This window comes from Meles meles, chromosome 8 (genome assembly GCF_922984935.1).
Source record: "Meles meles chromosome 8, mMelMel3.1 paternal haplotype, whole genome shotgun sequence".
NCBI lineage: Eukaryota > Metazoa > Chordata > Mammalia > Carnivora > Mustelidae > Meles > Meles meles.
In genome coordinates, this window is record NC_060073.1 from 99206516 (window position 1) to 99223738 (window position 17223).

At 54.6% G+C, this 17223-nt stretch overlaps 1 protein-coding gene across 2 annotated transcripts; it reads left to right on the forward strand.

Moving 5' to 3' along the window:
* The first annotated feature begins 564 nt into the window (after positions 1-564).
* Positions 565-15709, forward strand: ROBO4 (roundabout guidance receptor 4). 2 transcript variants are annotated; one of them, XM_046017427.1, is made up of 20 exons: positions 565-580; positions 828-919; positions 1278-1607; positions 1841-1998; positions 2176-2296; positions 2548-2675; positions 2776-3004; positions 3255-3367; positions 4076-4244; positions 4383-4565; positions 4678-4720; positions 7998-8134; positions 8250-8513; positions 12101-12208; positions 12405-12543; positions 12678-12914; positions 13072-13430; positions 14667-14873; positions 15011-15057; positions 15089-15709. In XM_046017427.1, exons 2-19 carry the CDS (start codon positions 850-852, stop codon positions 15019-15021), a joined length of 3006 nt encoding a protein of 1001 aa, XP_045873383.1. In that variant the 5' UTR covers positions 565-580; positions 828-849; the 3' UTR covers positions 15022-15057; positions 15089-15709. The 2 variants fall into 2 exon arrangements, with proteins under 2 accessions (XP_045873383.1, XP_045873382.1); XM_046017426.1 differs by lacking the exon at positions 565-580 and having other exon boundaries at positions 787-919.
* Positions 15710-17223: the final 1514 nt, after the last annotated feature.

A 17223-nucleotide genomic window follows, 5' to 3' on the forward strand; every position in this document is an offset into this window, starting at 1 on the left:
TGGCATGTGCGTAAAAATAAATAAATAACAATATTGGCTAAGGCTTACCCATCACTGAGAGTACATTCGGCGCTGTTCTAAGTGATTTCATGCAGGATCGCATCTCATTCTTACTCCAACCCTCAAGGTGGAGATTTTTACTATTATTCCTAATATTACAAACCCTATGAGTTGCAAGGGTGAAGGAACTGACCCAAGGTCTCCCACAGCTTATTTTGTTTGTCTCCCAGCCAAGTAGGAACACACCGTGGGCACCTCCCAACTTGCTCTGGAGCCCCTAAAACCTTCCCATCTTCTGCCCTACCCACCCCTCTATCCTAGGGGACGTGGACTGCATGACGATATGCTCCTGCCTCCCTCCCCCGAGCTTCCTTGGTCCTCTTTTTTTCTACCCTCAGCTTCTCACTGCGGTGCCCTGAGACACCACCACTGGGTCTCCATTCCACTGCAGCAAGGGAAGCGCTTGGAGCCAAGGGACCAGGATTGGTTGGCATCAAGGTTTAAATAGAGGCAGAAGGCTGTGCTTGGAATTACGTCAGTGTGAAGGTCGCCTTTAGGAAATCCCAGACTCGACCCCAAGGTAAAGCTTAGGGCCAGAGCTGGAGTCAGGGGTTATGGTTTAGAGGGTCAAGGCCAGAGTTTCTCTTTGCTGGTCTCCTCCCAGTTCTCCAAGGCTCGGAGGGCCAGGCAGGAAGCATGAGTTTCCTCAAAGCTGCTTCCCTCCTGGGGCAGAGTCTCGGTCACAAACAACCACCACCACCCCTCCCCGCCCCTCCTTCCCTCCGCTGTGAGCTCAGAGCAGCAGTACAAAGTGATTGCTCCGACAGGGATAGGAGCCCAAGAGCAGCCATGGGCTCTGGAGGAGGAGGCCTCCCTGGGGCCCCGGCGCCCCTGCCTCTCCTGCTTCTGCTTGTCACGGGTGAGTGCGGCCCTCCCCTTTCCTAGCCCCTGCTCCCCTGATCCAAGGCCTGGCCAAGGGAAGAAGAAGCCCCCTTGCTCCTTTGTTTCCCTTTTGCAGTAGGTAGGGGGACCAGAGATGAGGACAATGATGGGATGGTGATAAGGATGGTGATGATGACGATGTATGTATGAGACAGAGACAAAAAGATGGACAGACCAAGAGCTTTGCCTGGACGCCCTGTGTGCTAGCTCTCTCCCCTCCTGGCTAGGTTGTTATCGGAAGTTATCTTCAGACAAGAGAAGGCAGAAGAGAGGTTCAGGGATCTGGGGGGTCCCGTTGGTAGTCAGAGTGGGGTCCACCCCCCTTTCCCTTGTAGGAGGCATGGCCCAGGACTCCCCACCCCAGATCCTAGTCCACCCCCAGGACCAGCTGCTCCAGGGTGCAGGCCCCGCCAAAATGAGCTGCCGAGCCTCGGGCCAGCCGCCTCCCACCATCCGCTGGCTGCTGAATGGACAGCCCCTGAGCATGGCCCCCCCAGATGTCCACCACCTCCTACCTGACGGAACGCTCCTGCTGCGGCGGCCCCCGGCCCCTGGACGTGCCCACGACAAGCAGGCCCTATCCGCAGACCTGGGTGTCTACGCCTGTGAGGCCAGCAACCGGCTGGGCACAGTGGTCAGCCGAGGCGCTCGGCTGTATGTGGCTAGTAAGTAAGGCCTGGGAGGGGAGGCCCAGGGTGGGGCACACTTGGGGCCCAAGGCCAGAGGTGAGGGTACCTGGGGGCTCGTCTGTGAGGGAAGGCCTGGGCTGGGAGAACTGAAGTGGGAGGCTCTGAAGAGTGAACACAGGGCAGTGAAAATGTGGGTAAAGCCGAATTGGGGAGCGTTGTGGGAGGCACCGAGGCAGGGCCCCCCTGCCGACCCTCCATCATCCCTGCAGACCTTCGGGAGGATTTCCAGACGCAGCCTCAGGATACAGTGGCCACAGTGGGTGAGCCGGTGGTTCTGGAGTGTGGGCCACCCCGGGGCCTCCCAGAGCCCACAGTCTCCTGGTGGAAGGACGGCAAACCCCTGACCCTACAGCCAGGGCGGCACACGGTGAGTGTGGCCCCTTCCCGTACTGTCCTGAGCGGAATGGGGCACACCTGGAGGGAGTGATCTGCCCCTGCCCCCTGGCCCCTGTGCCCTGCAACATTTGAGGAGGGGCCTAAGCTGCCCTACCCCATCAGAGCCCCTCCCTTGTGGAAGACTCCACAAAGCACTTGGCCTTGACAGGTCTCCAGGGGCTCCCTGCAGTTGGCAAGAGCAGAGAAGAGCGACGCAGGGACCTATATGTGTGTGGCCGCCAACAGTGCCGGACGGCAGGAGAGCCGGGCAGCTAGGGTATCTGTCCAGGGTAAGGCGAGGGTGGTCAGCTCAAGGTAGGGCCTTGGGCTGGGCTGAGGGTATGTGGAGATCAACCTGGGATGGGGATCAGAGTGATGGGGACCCCATCTAAAGGGAGGTTACCCATCCTAGAGAAGAAATAGGAGTGCCCTAGACTGGGAAACCTGGGAATTGTGGTTGTTCCATGTCTGGGGGATGTTTCACTCCTCTGTCTCATCACTCTGGCCTATACGCCCCAGACCAGCCCTCTGTTCCCCACAGAGCCCCCAAACTATAAAGAGCCTCTGGAGATTTTGGCTGTGCACATTCAGCTGGAAAATGTGACTTTGCTGAACCCAGACCCGGCAAAGAGCACCAGGCCTGAGCCCACGGTGTGGCTCAGCTGGAAGGTAAGGCCCAGGACGTAGGGGTGGGTGCCTGCCCAGAGCTCAAGGAAGAGCAGGTCATAAACCCCCTGGACCCCCATCCTTCCTCTGGACTGTCTCCCAGGTGAGCGGCCCTGCTGCACCCGCTCAGTCCTACACAGCCCTGTTCAGGGTTCAGACGGCCCCAGGAGGCCCGGGAGCTCCATGGGCAGAGGCCCTGCTGGCCGGCTGGCAGAGTGCAGAGCTTGGAGGCCTCCTCTGGGGCCAAGACTACGAGTTCAAAGTGAGACCATCCTCCGGCCGGGCTCAAGGCCCTGAAAGCAACGTGCTGCTGCTGAGGCTGCCCGAGCAAGGTCAGAGACAGATGCCCGCAGGGCTCAGCAGGATACTGGCTGACCCTTGCTGTCTGTGGGCCCCGGACTGCCCCACTCCAGTTTGGGGGGATGGTAGGTCTTACTACCCCACTCCCTTCTGCTGTGGCTGGCAAGCTGAGCTGCAGGAAGCCCCATTCTTATCAGTGTGGTCTGTGACCCCATCCCTGTCCCAGCTCTACTGCCTGGAGTCCCCTCCTTCACCATCCCTCACAGCCTCCCCCCCCCCCAGTGCCCAGTGCCCCTCCCCAGGAGGTGACCTTAAAACCTGGCAACAGCAGTGTCCTTGTGAGCTGGGTCCCACCACCTGCTGAAAACCACAATGGCATCATCCGGGGCTACCAGGTATGTCCTTCTGGTCCTACCAGGACATCCCTCTTCCCTCTTCTCTGGCATCCTTCACACCCTTGCTCAGGGCACTGAGAATCGGCCCCCCCTGCAGAGAAGCAAGGGACACTCACTGCTACTGAGTGAGGTTTTGCCAGACCTTGCCAAGCCCTTTCCAACCTGATCTCATTTTTGTTTCACAGTCCGTCCCAGGTTATTAGCCCCACTTTCCAGACATGGAAAGTGAGGCTAAGGTCACAGGTGCAGGAAACAGAACAGGAATCAAACCAGGCCATGTCTGACTCCCACCCTCTAAGCCTCAGTGGCCTCAGAATGTGGTTTTTGGACCAGAAGCAGCAGCGCCTGACAACGTTTTAGAAACACACATCCTTGAGTCCTTCCCAGGCAGGCTCCATGAATCAGAAACTCGGGGATGGGCATAGTAACCTGGATTTTTAGCAAACCCTCCCAAGGACCCTAAAGCACAGCGAAGGTGGGGAACCATGGCCGGATGTCTATTTTAGCAGATTGCCTTGGCCTGTTTCTGTCAGGCTAGAGAGAAGTCTCTCTCACTCTGTACGGAGAGAGGAATAGGAAGTATGGCCACACGGGGCGCAGGGAAGGTCCCCAGGCGAGCAGCAGGGCAGGGTGGTCACACGCCCAGAGATGAACTGCTCGGCTCCTGGGATGGAGCAGGGGGATAAGTGACCTCTGCTTGTGCCTCAGGTCTGGAGCCTGGGCAACACTTCACTGCCCCCAGCCAACTGGACAGTGGCAGGCGAGCAGACCCAGCTGGAGATTGCCACCAGAAAGCCAGGTTCCTACTGTGTGCAAGTGGCTGCTGTCACCGGCGCCGGGACCGGGCCCCCCAGTAGCCCTGTCTGCCTCCTTTTAGGTGAGGCCAGTGCCCACAAGCCTACCCATACCCTGTGAGCACCCCTTCTCACCTTCCTCTCCCCCTACTCCCATCTCACCCCTGCCCCACCCTCATCACCCAACCTGCCCTGACCGCTGAGCTCACTTCCCCTAACAGAGCGGACCATGGAGCGAGCCACCCAAGAACTCAGGGACGGTCCCTGGATCCTGGAGCAGCTGCAGGCCACCTTGAAGCGGCCAGAAGTGATTGCTGGTGGGGGTGTTTTGCTCTGGCTGCTGCTGCTGGGCACCGCCGTGTGTGTCCATCGCCGGCACCGAGCTGGGGTGCACCTGGGCCCAGGTGAGAGGAGGCGGTGGATGCCCAGGAGGTCGAGGCCGAACAATACAGTGGTTTAGAGCTCAGGCCTGGTGCTCGACACTCTGCATCTAGCCTTCCTTTCGCCCTCTCCCAGGTCTGTACAGATACACCAGTGAGGACGCCATCCTAAAGCACAGGTGAGAGATGGGGGAGGGGCCAGAGGTGTGGCAGGGGCAGGGGCCAAGGGACAGTGGAGCAGGGATGGAGAATTGGATAGAATATTATCTCTCCTACTGCCACCACGGCACTTTGGGACCCTACTACCCAAATCTCTCCCGAACTCCAAGGGAGAATTAATTTCTCTTTCCTTTATGTTCCTATCACCCCCACTTGATGGTTGAGTAAACCGAGACTCCTGACTTGAGTGACTTTGCTCGAGGCCACTCAGCTAGTAACATCCCAAGCTTAATCGGAGCGCTTGTCCCCCACCTCTCACTAATACTCGCTAGACTCTCCTGCTGACTCGTTCTGCTACATGGGGAATACCTAGCACGGGAAGACTAGTCTAATTTCTCACTTTCTCTGTATACCCAGTGTCTACCTCGCAGTGCCTTTGCATTCAGGAGAATCTACCTATTTGAGGGATCTCTCGGTCACAGTAATCACCCACAGTTCCAGCAGAGGGCGCTCTGCCCCTACGGTCTTGCGTCTCCCTCCTCACTGGATTCTCATATCAGGGTCCTCTGGCAGGTAGACCTGCTCCCAGGGTCTTTGCCTGCCAAAGCAAGTCTGCAGCTGTAAGACATGATGCTAAGAAAGAAAACATCCTTTTTTGTCTTACTGGCTGAGTTTTACACTAAATAACCGCTTCAACTCTCTGCCCACCTGCTCCTGCTCTTTACCTCAATGGATTTCTTCTGAAGGGCTTTACATTCCAAGTCTGCATCTTTCAACAGAAATTTATCAAACACCTACTCTGGGCCATGGACGTCCAGCCCTCGGGCCACCGTTTTGCGGTCAGTGTCTCAGCCCAGATAAAGGTTCCAAGCTGGCTGGGACGTATTCCTGCGTTATTCTGTGCTCGCTGGCCTTTGATTTCCAGCTACTTCCTGGGCTTTGTCTGCTCTACTCTGAACCATCTTTGGATCCCCTGGGACTTTATCCCTTGTCTTTGAGGAGGATTCCATTTTTTTTTTTTTTTAAGACTTACTTATTTGAGAGATAAAATGAGATGGGAGAGGGGCAGAGGGAGAGAGAGTCTTTTTTTTTTTTTTAGATTTATTTATTTGACAGAGAGAGATCACGAGTAAGCAGAGAGGCAGGCAGAGAGAAAGGAGGAAGCAGGCTCCCCGCTGAGCAGAGAGCCCGATGTGGGGCTTGATTCCAGGACCCTGAGATCATGACCTGAGCTGAAGGCAGAGGCTTAACCCACTGAGCTACCCAGGTGCCCCACATCGGGCTCGATCCCAGGACCCTGAGATCATGACCTGAGCTGAAGGCAGAGGCTTAACCCACTGAGCTACCCAGGTGCCCCGGGAGAGAGAGTCTTAAGCAGACTCTACGCTAAGTGCAGAGCCTCACATGGGGCTCGATCTCAGAACCCTGAGCTCAGGTCACCTGAGCAGAAACCCAGAGTCCGATGCTTAACCACCTGGGCCACCAGGTGCCCCAGGGGGATTCCATTCTGATTGTTCTGTCCCTTCATTTCTTGAGCACAGGCTCCACCCACCAGGAACTCTCCCTCTAAGCAGAGAGACAGCCGTGTACCTATAGGAATGCAATCCGGTGTTAGAAACGCAGAAACACATGGGGGTGACCGGGTGGTTCATTTGGTTAAGCAGCCAATTCTTTTTTTTTTTTACAACACAAAAGTTTTTTTTTTTTTAATTTATTTTCAGCGTAACAGTATTCATTGTTTTTGCACCACACCCAGTGCTCCATGCAGTACGTGCCCTCCCTATTACCCACCACCTGGTTCCCCAACCTCCCACCCCCCACCCCTTCAAAACCCTCAGGTTGTTTTTCAGAGTCCATAGTCTCTCATGGTTCATCTCCCCTTCCAATTTCCCTCAACTCCCTTCTCCTCTCCATCTCCCCATGTCCTCCAGGTTATTTGTTATGCTCCACAAATAAGTGAAACCATATGATATTTGACTCTCTCTGCTTGACTTATTTCGCTCAGCATAATCTCTTCCAGTCCCGTCCACGTTGCTACAAAAGTTGGGTATTCATCCTTTCTGATGGAGGCATAATACTCCATCGTGTATATGGACCACATCTTCCTTATCCATTCATCCGTTGAAGGGCATCTTGGTTCTTTCCACAGTTTGGCGACCGTGGCCATTGCTGCTATGAACATTGGAGTACAGATGGCCCTTCTTTTCACTACATCTGTATCTTTGGGGTAAACACCCCAGCAGGAAGCAGCCAATTCTTAATTAAAGCTCAAGTCATGGTCTCTGGGGTTTGGGGACCTAGCTCTGTACTCAGCAGGGAGTCTGCTTGAAGATTCTTTCTCCCTCTCCCTCTGCCCCTCCCCCTGCTCTTGCTCTCTCACTCTCTCTCAAATCAATAAATCTTCCAAAAAAAAAAAAGAAAAAGAAAAAAGGAAAGAAATGCAGGAACATGTACAAGATACGTGGAGGCCGGGTAGGGTGGGGAAACAAGGGAGGAAGTTTCCATGTTTACCCGAACAGTAAGAAGGGGACGAGCTGGCTATGGTCATAGTTCCCCTGTGATAAGCCGTTTGCTCTGGCTGGGACATAGGGTGCATGAGGGGTCAGAGTAAAGGATAAGGTTAGGGAGTTGGAAGCCCGACCGGCGAGGGCCCTGTTAGCCGTGCTAGGCAGCTGGGCTCTATCCTGGTAAATCGGGAGCCACTGAAGGTTTTAGGCAGAGAATTGCTCTGTTCTGATCCCTATTATTGAAAGATTACTGGGGCAGCCCGCAGGGCACCCAGTTCAAAAGGAACCAGACTAGACAAAGGCCACATCCATGTAGCAAACTCCTGCTCCTAGCTGAGTGATCTCACATTTCCTCATTTCAACTCACAATATCAGCCTTATATGGAAGCTTTACTTCGTGGCCCTTTTACAGATAAGGAACCAGGGCTTGGAGAGGCTCATAGACCTCGCTGCCCAGGGCTACACAGCTAGGCTGAGGCAGACGGGGATTTTCACAGTGGGTTTGTCTGCCGCCACATCTGTGTCCTCTTTGTCTGGGCACATAGCTGTCCCTCTCCAGTGCCACCTGGTTCTGGACCACCTGGACTTCCCCTGATCCCAGGATAAGAAAAGACCACTAAGTTCAGGGCTCCAGGTCAGAGATCTTTAGGATAGTCTGTGAAGGGCGAGGGAGCAGGGAGAATAAAGCTCTACCGTCCCCTCAGCTCCCCTCTGAGCTGGAGGTCTTGGCCAATTATGTTTTCGCTTCCCCCCATTTCTCCTGCCCCACCCCCACCCTCCATTGCCCCAGGATGGATCACAGCGACTCCCCTTGGCTGGCAGACACTTGGCGTTCCACCTCCGGCTCTCGGGACCTGAGCAGCAGCAGCAGCCTCAGCAGCAGGCTGGGAGTGGACCGTCGGGACCCACTAGACTGTCGTGGCTCCTGTGAGCATGCCCTGGGGGCAAGGGCCCAGCTGGGCAGCAGGGGGACCCCAGGGCTGGGCGTGGGGGTCGCAGGGTGGGATGCACTCACCATAATTCTTCCCGTCGTTCCTAACAGTGATCTCCTGGGATCCCCGCAGCCCTGGCGTGCCCCTGCTTCCCGACACCAGTACTTTCTATGGTTCCCTCATCGCTGAGCTGCCTCCTGGCCCCCCAGCTCGGCCAAGCCCCAAGACTCCAGCTGTCAGGCGTCTCCCACCCCAGCTGGCCCGGCTCTCCAGCCCCTGGCCCAGTCCAGACAGCCTGTGCAGCCGCAGGGGCCTCGCTTCCCCGCGCTTGCCTCTGGCCCCTGCAGAGGCTTGGAAGGCCAAAAAGAAGCAGGGTAAGGATGGGGAGGCAAGACAGCCTGGAGCAGGTGGCAGGAGGGAACAGGAGTGGAAATGTGGTGGGGACGTGGCCTGGGGGCTTCCGCAGCTGGATGTGGGCTGTATCCCACCCGTGGCTTCCAGTTCCCCTGTCCTGGTAGACACAGGGTCTCCCCACTGTCACCAGAGCACTTAGGGAGGGCTGTGCCTGCCTCTGCTTTTCTTTAGGCTGAGCTCTGTTTCCGCTTGGCCACAGCAGTCGTGGGCCGACTTCGGTATTTGTTTGAAGTTGGCAAACATTTCATTTAAGCACCACTGTAAGCCAGCTGTGGGGACACAAGAGACTGCTGTTGCCATCTAAGGGCTCAGAGTCTAAGGAGAGCGGCTGAGCAGCATATACGCAACATTAGGACCTGAAAGCATGTGACCAGTGTTAGAATGACCTCATCTCCTCGTGCCCTGTGCCCCGGGCCTCCCCAGACACTTGGGGTGACTCCCAACTCACTTCCCAGAGAAGAGTGAGTAATTGCTTTCTGCCCAGATATCTCTCCTGACTTCTGCCTACCAGCTTTATCTTCCCAGAGAGAGAACAAAATCAGGGTCTGTTTCTTTAGCAACTACTCTATGTTAGGTGACATGTGTTTCTTATTTCCTTTAAAAATACCCTCCAACCTTTTGGCTAGGTAATATTTCTCTAGTTTTGCTGATGGGGAAAGAGGATCAGAAATGAGTATCTTGTTCAAAATCCCACAAGCCAGTAAGCTGCCGAACTCAGATTTGAAGCCAAAGTGGTCCGCTTCTCAAGGCCACCCTCTGGGAACACCCCTGAGGGATTCTATTCTAACACTAACTATTTTCTCTCCTTGCTGAACACTGGTCTGCACTCCACCTGCTGTCTTTGTGCGCCTTCTGTGCTGATTAGTAAGCCTTACAAATGTCCTACAGCCAATTCTTTTTTTTTTTTAAGTGGATATAATCCAACTTTCATGAAGACAAAGATGGATTTAGAGTAATTAAGAGCTTGTCCAGTGTCCAGAATTTTATGACTCTAAATATTAACAAAGTTGGCATTCTTTCCAGCACTACCTCAGAACTATAGCATTAGAAATTCTAGGTGGTGGGGCGCCTGGGTGGCTCAGTGGGTTAAAGCCTCTGCCTTCGGCTCAGGTCATGATCTCAGGGTCCTGGGATCGAGCCCCATATCGGGCTCTCTGCTCGGTGGGAGCCGGCTTCTTCCTCTCTCTGCCTGCCTCTCTGCCTACTTGTGATCTCTCTCCCTCTGTCAAATAAATAAATAAAATCTTAAAAAAAAAAAAAAGAAATTCTAGGTGGTAATGAAATAGCCACTAAAAAGGGGTTGAAAAGGTCCCCTTTAAAAACCCGCCTTCCCATGGAGAACTACACTGACTTGGATATGATGTATAGCGCATTCTAGAATATTAATACTACTGGGGTGGGGGTGGGGGGAAGTGAGTAGTTTTCTACAGCCAATTCATAAAACAGGTTCCAATTCTGGGATGAGGCTTCGGTCCCCACTCCTGTGGTGGCCTGTGTCTCCTCACCCCAGCCCCACTGGCCAACCACAGCAGGTCTCCTGCACTGGGGACACTCAGTGGCCCACCTCCAGTTCCCAGGACCCCAGCAGCAGCAAGACCATGCCATGGTCTTGTCCAGAGCCATGGAGTTGGCTCTACTGCTGTCCCTGAGTCCGAAAGACTGAGGATTCTTTGTCTTTGGACACTGGCAAGCTTTCTCAGTGCCCCGCATTCTCCTTGACATACTTGTTCCTTTTTTCTTATTATTTGATCTTAGTTGGGGTTTTTTCTCCACCACAACTGCACTCTCTCATGTTTTGTCCATTATATCTGGTTCTTAGTCCCACTCTGCCAGATACATACATTGGGTATCCTAAACACTGAATGGATTCAAACAAATACGCATTGCCATTCAGGTATGCCCAATGAGATTTGACCTCATCTTGATAACATTTTTATCGCACACTTGGCTCAAATAACACTGAAAACTAAAATCTAAGTGATTGCAAGCGTGGTGGAAGGCTTTTGTGATGGGGATCCTTTAAAGGAAATAGAACAGACGGGGACAAAGGTGGCCTTTTCTAGGACTGGCCTTTCCTCTTCCTTGTCCACACCAACCAGCCAACACGTGTCCCCTTTTCTGAGCTTACTCAGGAAGCCAGAACTAGACGAGACAAAGCTGTTGAGAGCAGAGTTGGAGCACCTGAAGTTGGCCTCCAGGACTCCCTAGGTCACACAACAAATAAAGGAAATAAATTTAAAAAACAAAGCAGCCTAGGAACAAAAGGAAATTTTGGTGGAGGAAGTCTAGCCATTGTGTGGGTTTTCATCCCAGTGGCTCAGAAGGTCTGGCCACTGTACACGGATTCCCAGGGCCCAGATAGTCTTGGTGAATGCCATAGCCTTGATCTCGTCCTGCTCTGAAGCTGCCCATGGTGGCCTCCAAATCTTTGAGATCAGACCGACTAGACAGCTCTGCCTTGAGGGTCCTGCCTGGTCTCTGGTTTTGCCAAGGAAGGAACCCCTTTCCTAACTGAGTTTCTGATCATGTGGCACTAACCTGAAGGCTGCTTCTTTTTCCCTTCACTTGCTATTTTCCTGGTTTCTGGTCTTGGGGAGATCTCTCCCCTCGATTACCCTCCTGGTTCTCTTCTGGTTTGGCCTGACCAAGAAGCATGCTCCTCGGTCACTGCACACAGCTGGGTCTGTTTCTTCCGTTACCTCAGCTTCTCCACTGTCACGGTTCACTCAGAGCCCTAGCTCTTAAGCGGCCATGTGAGCCAGGTGGTAGCCGCCATCTTGCGATTCTTCTCACCTTGTGTTGACATCTACATCTCTGATATTATCCATCCATTTGCTCATTCTTTCAACAAATATTACCAAATATCTTTGGGCAGGGCTTTGCCTCCCCGGGTGAGACCAACACATCTTCCTATTCTAGAGGTCCTCTTCTTCTCAGCGGACTCTTTCCTGTTACATCTCGCATGTGCAGGTTTGTCTCACCCACTCGGCTCAACTTGACAATCCAACACTTCTTCCCAAGTGAGAGATGCTCGGGTTTCTCAGGGTAGGGTCCAGAACCATGCAAGATATTTGTATTGTGAGAGATGGAAATGAACAGATTCTCTCCAAGAAAAGAAGGGGTATTTGTCTTCACAGGGCCAAAAGTCCTGAGAGAAGTAGCAATGTGAGGGTCTAGAGATCAGGAAGGTTGGAATGTATACCGTAAGGAAAATACAATGGTCGAAGAATTCATTTGACCAAGTGTTCCCAAAGGAAACCAAAGCTCAGAGAAGTTAATGGCTATCCCTGAGGTCACACAGCAGCTACGGAACTGAGCTGGGCTCTGAGTGCAGGTCTTCTGACTCCAAGCCTAGTGCTACCTTCCTCCCTTATCATAGCTGCCTGGATGAGGGTGGAGAGGATGGAGGGAGGTTCTTCCCTCTTTCCTCTGGGTCCAGGGACTCTAAAGCTTAGCTGAATGTCCGGCTGAAGATAGAGCCTGTGGTTGGAGTCTGAAAGGCCCACCCTGACTTGCCGCCCCCACCCACTGTCTCTTGCCTTTGCAGAGCTGCAGCAGGCCAACAGCTCCCCACCCCTCCAGGCCGGCCGCCCTCTGGAGCTCTGGGCCTGGGAGCTGGGGAATAGAGGCTCCAAGAACCTTTCCCAAAGCCCAGGTGAGAAGAGGCCCCAAAAGGGAAATGGGAGGGTGAGGCCGGATGTAGGGGCCCACAGCCCCGGCAGGTGGCTGTTCTGGCCCCTGAGGAGCCTGGAGAGGTGGGGTGTGGGGACAGGAAGCTGGGGGGCTGGGAGGGTGCCGTCTGGGGCTGGTGGGGGTTCTTCCAGACTCACCCCCAGGCTATTGTTCCCCAGGAGCTGTGCCCCAGGCTCTGGTGGCCTGGAGGGCCCTAGGACCGCAGCTCCTCAGCTCCTCCAACGAGCTGGCTTCACGGCCTCTCCCCACAGCACCCCTCACTTCTCGAGGAGCCCCTGCCCAGAATCAGCAGATGCAGTAAGAGGGCCTGGGGTCAGGAAGCAGGGCTGGGGGACTAGGCGTGTGTGGGGTGTTTGCTGATCTGCGATGGGGGTTGGGGGAGGACAGACTGGGGCTGCACTAACCGCCTATCACTCTCTTACCCCAATCAGGCACTCTGCAGAGCCCCAGGCGCCCTCCTCCCTCCCACTGCCAGCAGCCCCCCTCCCAGTCCCAATCCCCTCCAGTCCCCCCAGCCCCTCCAGCCCCCAGGCCTCTTCCCTGTCTGGTCCCAGCCCAGAGTCCAGTCGTCTGTCCAGCTCTTCACTGTCATCCCTGGGGGACAGTGTGCTGACTCCTGAGGAGGTGGCCCTCTGCCTGGAGCTCAGCGAGGGCGAGGAGACCCCCAGGTGAGTTGCCTGAGGCCATCAAAGGACTAGGGGATAAGCTGGGACAGGAGTATGTTTCTCTCTCCGTGGCCCCGCCCTCTCTCGCCGGGAATGCTTCCGTGGTGCCAGCCTGCCCACCCCAACCTTGGTCCTGTCTCCCGTTTTGACTCTTTTCCAGGAATAGTGTCTCTCCTGTGCCCAGGGCTCCTTCCCCTCCTGTCACCTACGGCTACATCAGCATCCCGACAGCCTCGGAGCTGGCAGACGTGGGCAGGGCTGGAGGAGGCGTGGGGTCCGAAGTGAGGGGCTTGCTGTGCCCGCCCCGGCCCTGCTCCACCCCCACCCCCAGCGAGGGCTCCTTGGCCAACGGCTGGGGCTCCGCCTCCGAGGACAACGCCCCCAGCGCCAGAGCCAGCCTGGTCAGCTCCTCGGATGGCTCCTTCCTCGCTGATGCCCACTTCGCCCGGGCCCTGGCAATGGCCGTGGACAGCTTTGGCTTTGGTCTGGAGCCCAGGGAAGCAGACTGCGTCTTCACGGGTATGTGAGATCACCCTGCCTCACTTCTCACCTCCACCCCTGGAAACAGACACAGCTCCTGGAAGAATCCAGCCTTTTCCCCAACCAAGAGGCAAGGCTTCCTAACATTGTCTTTGTGGTTATCCTTAAAACAGCGAGCTTTTATTGAATGATCACTATGTCCCCGGCCCCGTGATAAGTGCTTTATATACATTCAATATTAACAACTCTGTGAAGAATAAGGAATATTCTTTATCTTTCTTTTCCAAATGAAGGAACTATAAATCAAACAGGTTTTTTAACTTGCCCAAGGTCACCCACAGAACAAGGACAAAATGATCAAGGCTAAAGCCCAGAAGCAGCCAATTGTATGGCCCCTTGCCCTCCCTCCAGATTCCTCCTCTTAACCCAGATGCTGGTCTCTGGGGAAGATTGCTCCCACCTCTTCTATTCACTCAAACCCACTGTTCTAGATCCTCCTCACTATAGGAAGTTCTGTTTTCTCTCTTACCTCCTGCTGTGCTTACAAACCCTTCCTCTCGCCCTGGGGCTGAGGAGAACCTCACCTCTCTGCCTATCGAGCAGAGTGGGACCATTATCTCCATATCAACATGGAGCTCAGGGCTCCCTGTGCCTTTTCCCCCTTTTTTTTTTTTTTCTTTTTCTTTCTTTCTTTTTTTTTTTTTTAAGATTTTATTTATTTGTCAGAGAGCGAGAACACAAGCAGGGGGAGTGGCAGGCAGAGGGAGACCCAGGCTCCTCTCTGAGTAGAGACCCCGATGCAGGGCCCAATCCCAGGACTTTGGGATCATGACCTGAGCCGAAGGCAGACGCTTAACAGACTGAGCCACCCAGGCCTCCCCTCTTCCTCAAATACTCTGTCAGACCCCCTATCTCCACCTTATGAACCCTAACTCTACCCTTTGCCTCCAGGAAAAACAACCAGGCTTGTGGTAAATGGGAAAGCAAGGATTATCCAGGACAGAAAGAAAAGAGATGCCTGGGGGGAGGGGGGCGGGGGATAAAGGGGGAGAGTATGGATAGAAGGCCAGAGCTGGGCTGGGAGGAAACAGCTCGAACTATTCTCTCTAAAGAAACCAACGGACCCAATGGCTCCCAGAAATAATGGGCTGAGTTGGGACTAAATTATCTTTTGGGTTGAGAGTATGCCTTAAGCAGGCCCTAAGCCTTCTGCCCTAACCTGGTCCCTCAGAGAGAAGGTTAGCCCCCTCGAAATAAATCTACCCGCCCTGACAGATGCCTCCTCACCTCCCTCCCCTCGGGATGACCTCTTCCTGACCTCCACCCTCTCCCTGCCGCTGTGGGAGTGGAGGTCAGACTGGCTAGAGGACATGGAGAACCACCACAGCCAGCAGCTGGGAAGAGGGCTGCCTCCTTGGCCCCCCGACTCTCGGATCTCTTCCCGAAGAAGTCAGCTTGGCTGTCCTGAGCCCAAGGCTGCCAGTAAGTGTCTGTCTCCTGAGCTGATGGGGTGACCTTGACTGAGGGATACTAGGGAGGGGCCAGGAGTGAGCCTGGGCCATTGGGCAGGAGAGAAGGAGCAGCCGGGTAACTCCACTCTCCTTGGACTTCCCCCACAGACTCCTCATGAAGTGTGCCCAAGACCGCCAAGAAGAAAATCAAACCACCACCCCCCCCCCCCACCCCCACCCCCACCCCCCCCCCGCCGTGGAGTGTCAGTCTTGGCCTGGGCGTCTCTGCCACTGGGGGACCACCTTGCCTGGCCTCCTAGAGAGTTCTCCTCCTTCCGGGGTTGTGAAAACAGATGAAAGCAAAACAAAATAAGCACAGAGTAGACCCAGAGCCTTCAAGGAGCCAAAGGTCAGCCCGGCCTGACTCCTCACCCTTGCTTTCTCCTCCTTCCGTCCCTCCCACAACCAGGACTTCTGGCCTGAGAAGCGGCCTTATCCCCCAACCGCCCCACCCACTTGGACCATGGGAGGTAGGGGAGCCAGAGGTCTTCCCAGAGGACAGCAGCAGCTTGTGGGACAGGCAGGAGGGAAAGGAACTGTACAGAGCCACCCCTCTCAGGAGGGGCCATTCATTCCCACGGGGGCGGGCTCACCTCTCCCCCAGCCACACCTGGTAGAAGAAGGAAGGAGGACCTACCGACCAGCACTGGCGGGGTGAGGCCCTTCCTAGCTACCAAGGCAGAAGGGTCAGCATGGATCCAGGGAGGGAGCTGAAAGAAGGGAGGTGGGAAAATGGGGGACAAAACCCCTTCCTTATACTGTGGACTCTATGAGCTTAAGAAATTGATACCGTAAAACTGTCATGACTTGAGTGCGGTGAGCTCATTCCCCAGAGCGCCATTATGGGGAGGGTACCGGGAGATATGGGAAGAATTCTGAGTTTGAACGGGATCGGGGTTCACTGGCACTCAGGGAGAGGCACTTAGTTCTCTTCTGTGATTGAGGGAAGAATTACATGCATCCTTTGGATTCCCCTGCTCTGCTGGTCTTTGCAACGTGTCCTGGGAAGACAACTCCTTCTTTCAGTGGCCCCAGGCCCCTCCCCAGAGACCAGTCCCAGATGGTTAAGACCAGAGGGTTTCTTAAAATAGATGAAGTAGGTAGAACCACCTATAATGGCTATCTAGTGAACACCCTTCAGACAAAATAGAACAGAGCAATGGAGCCAGACTGCCAGGGCCGGAGCCACAGAAAGTTCTGGAAGGGCAGGTGGGGGCCTGTCCTTCTAATGGGGTGGGAAAGGCAGGGGCAGAACACACAAGTTTTGGGGGGACAGTGCTCCTGAGCAAGACCAGGGGCCACAGGAGGACGCCCTTAGAGAGGGTCAATCAGGTAGCAGGCCCTGAAAGGGGGTGCTAAGCCCCCAGACCTAAGCGGTTCTAACTGGAGACCACTCTGAACTCACAGGCCAAGTGAGGCAGGGCCTGGGAGACACGGTGCTGCCGGAACTACTTCCCCAGGCCAGTCTGGGCTGAGGTGTCTCAGTCTCAGGATGACAAATCCCTGCTCTGGATACATATCCGTTCCTCTCGATTTGCTTTTCCTTTTTTGGACTTTGTTTTTCTTTCAGCTTCCTGGTAAAATTCCTTTTGAAAACATTCCAACCCTGTTTTCCAGACCAATGGAGAAAACGGGATTTGTGCACGCTTAGGTCACAGTGGCAGGAGAGGTCAGAGCTTGGGGTAGGGGCGGGGGCAAGTGGCCATCCCCTGAGAGGCCAGGGCAGTTATTGAGCCTGGGGGTGAAGAAGTCAAAAGGAAATAAAAGCTCAGAAAACCATTCAGGGGCATGGGCTGTGGGGGGAGGGAGTTGTGTGCACTGTAGCATTCAGGGCCAAAATTTCCAAAAATTCTATGCCAGTCAAACCAGTCACACCCGGGCCTGCCTAGAGTTCTCCCTGTGCACACACCCTCTGTGAGGGGGTCAGGGAATTTGCAAAAAGCCTGTTTTCCTTTGTCGACTGGGGTTTCCCCCATCAACCTCATTCTCTGAGTTTTATTTTAAAAAATTGTTTACAGAATTTTAAAATTTATTTTAAAGAGAGAGTGGGGAGGGAGGACAGAGGGGAGTAGAGAGAGAGGGGGAGAGGGAGAGGGACAAGCAGACTCCCCATGGGTGCGGAGCGGGAAGCAGGGCTCCTTCTCACAACCCTGAGATCCTGACCTGAGCCGAAGTCAAGCGTTGGATGCTTAAGGGCCTGAGCCACCTGGGCACCCCTCTTTGAATTTTTAAAAAATTATTATTATTGTGAGGGGCATATTTCCTTACAGGAGAGTAAACAGACCACTGAGGAGGACACCCAAGGAGGACCTGGCTTGGTT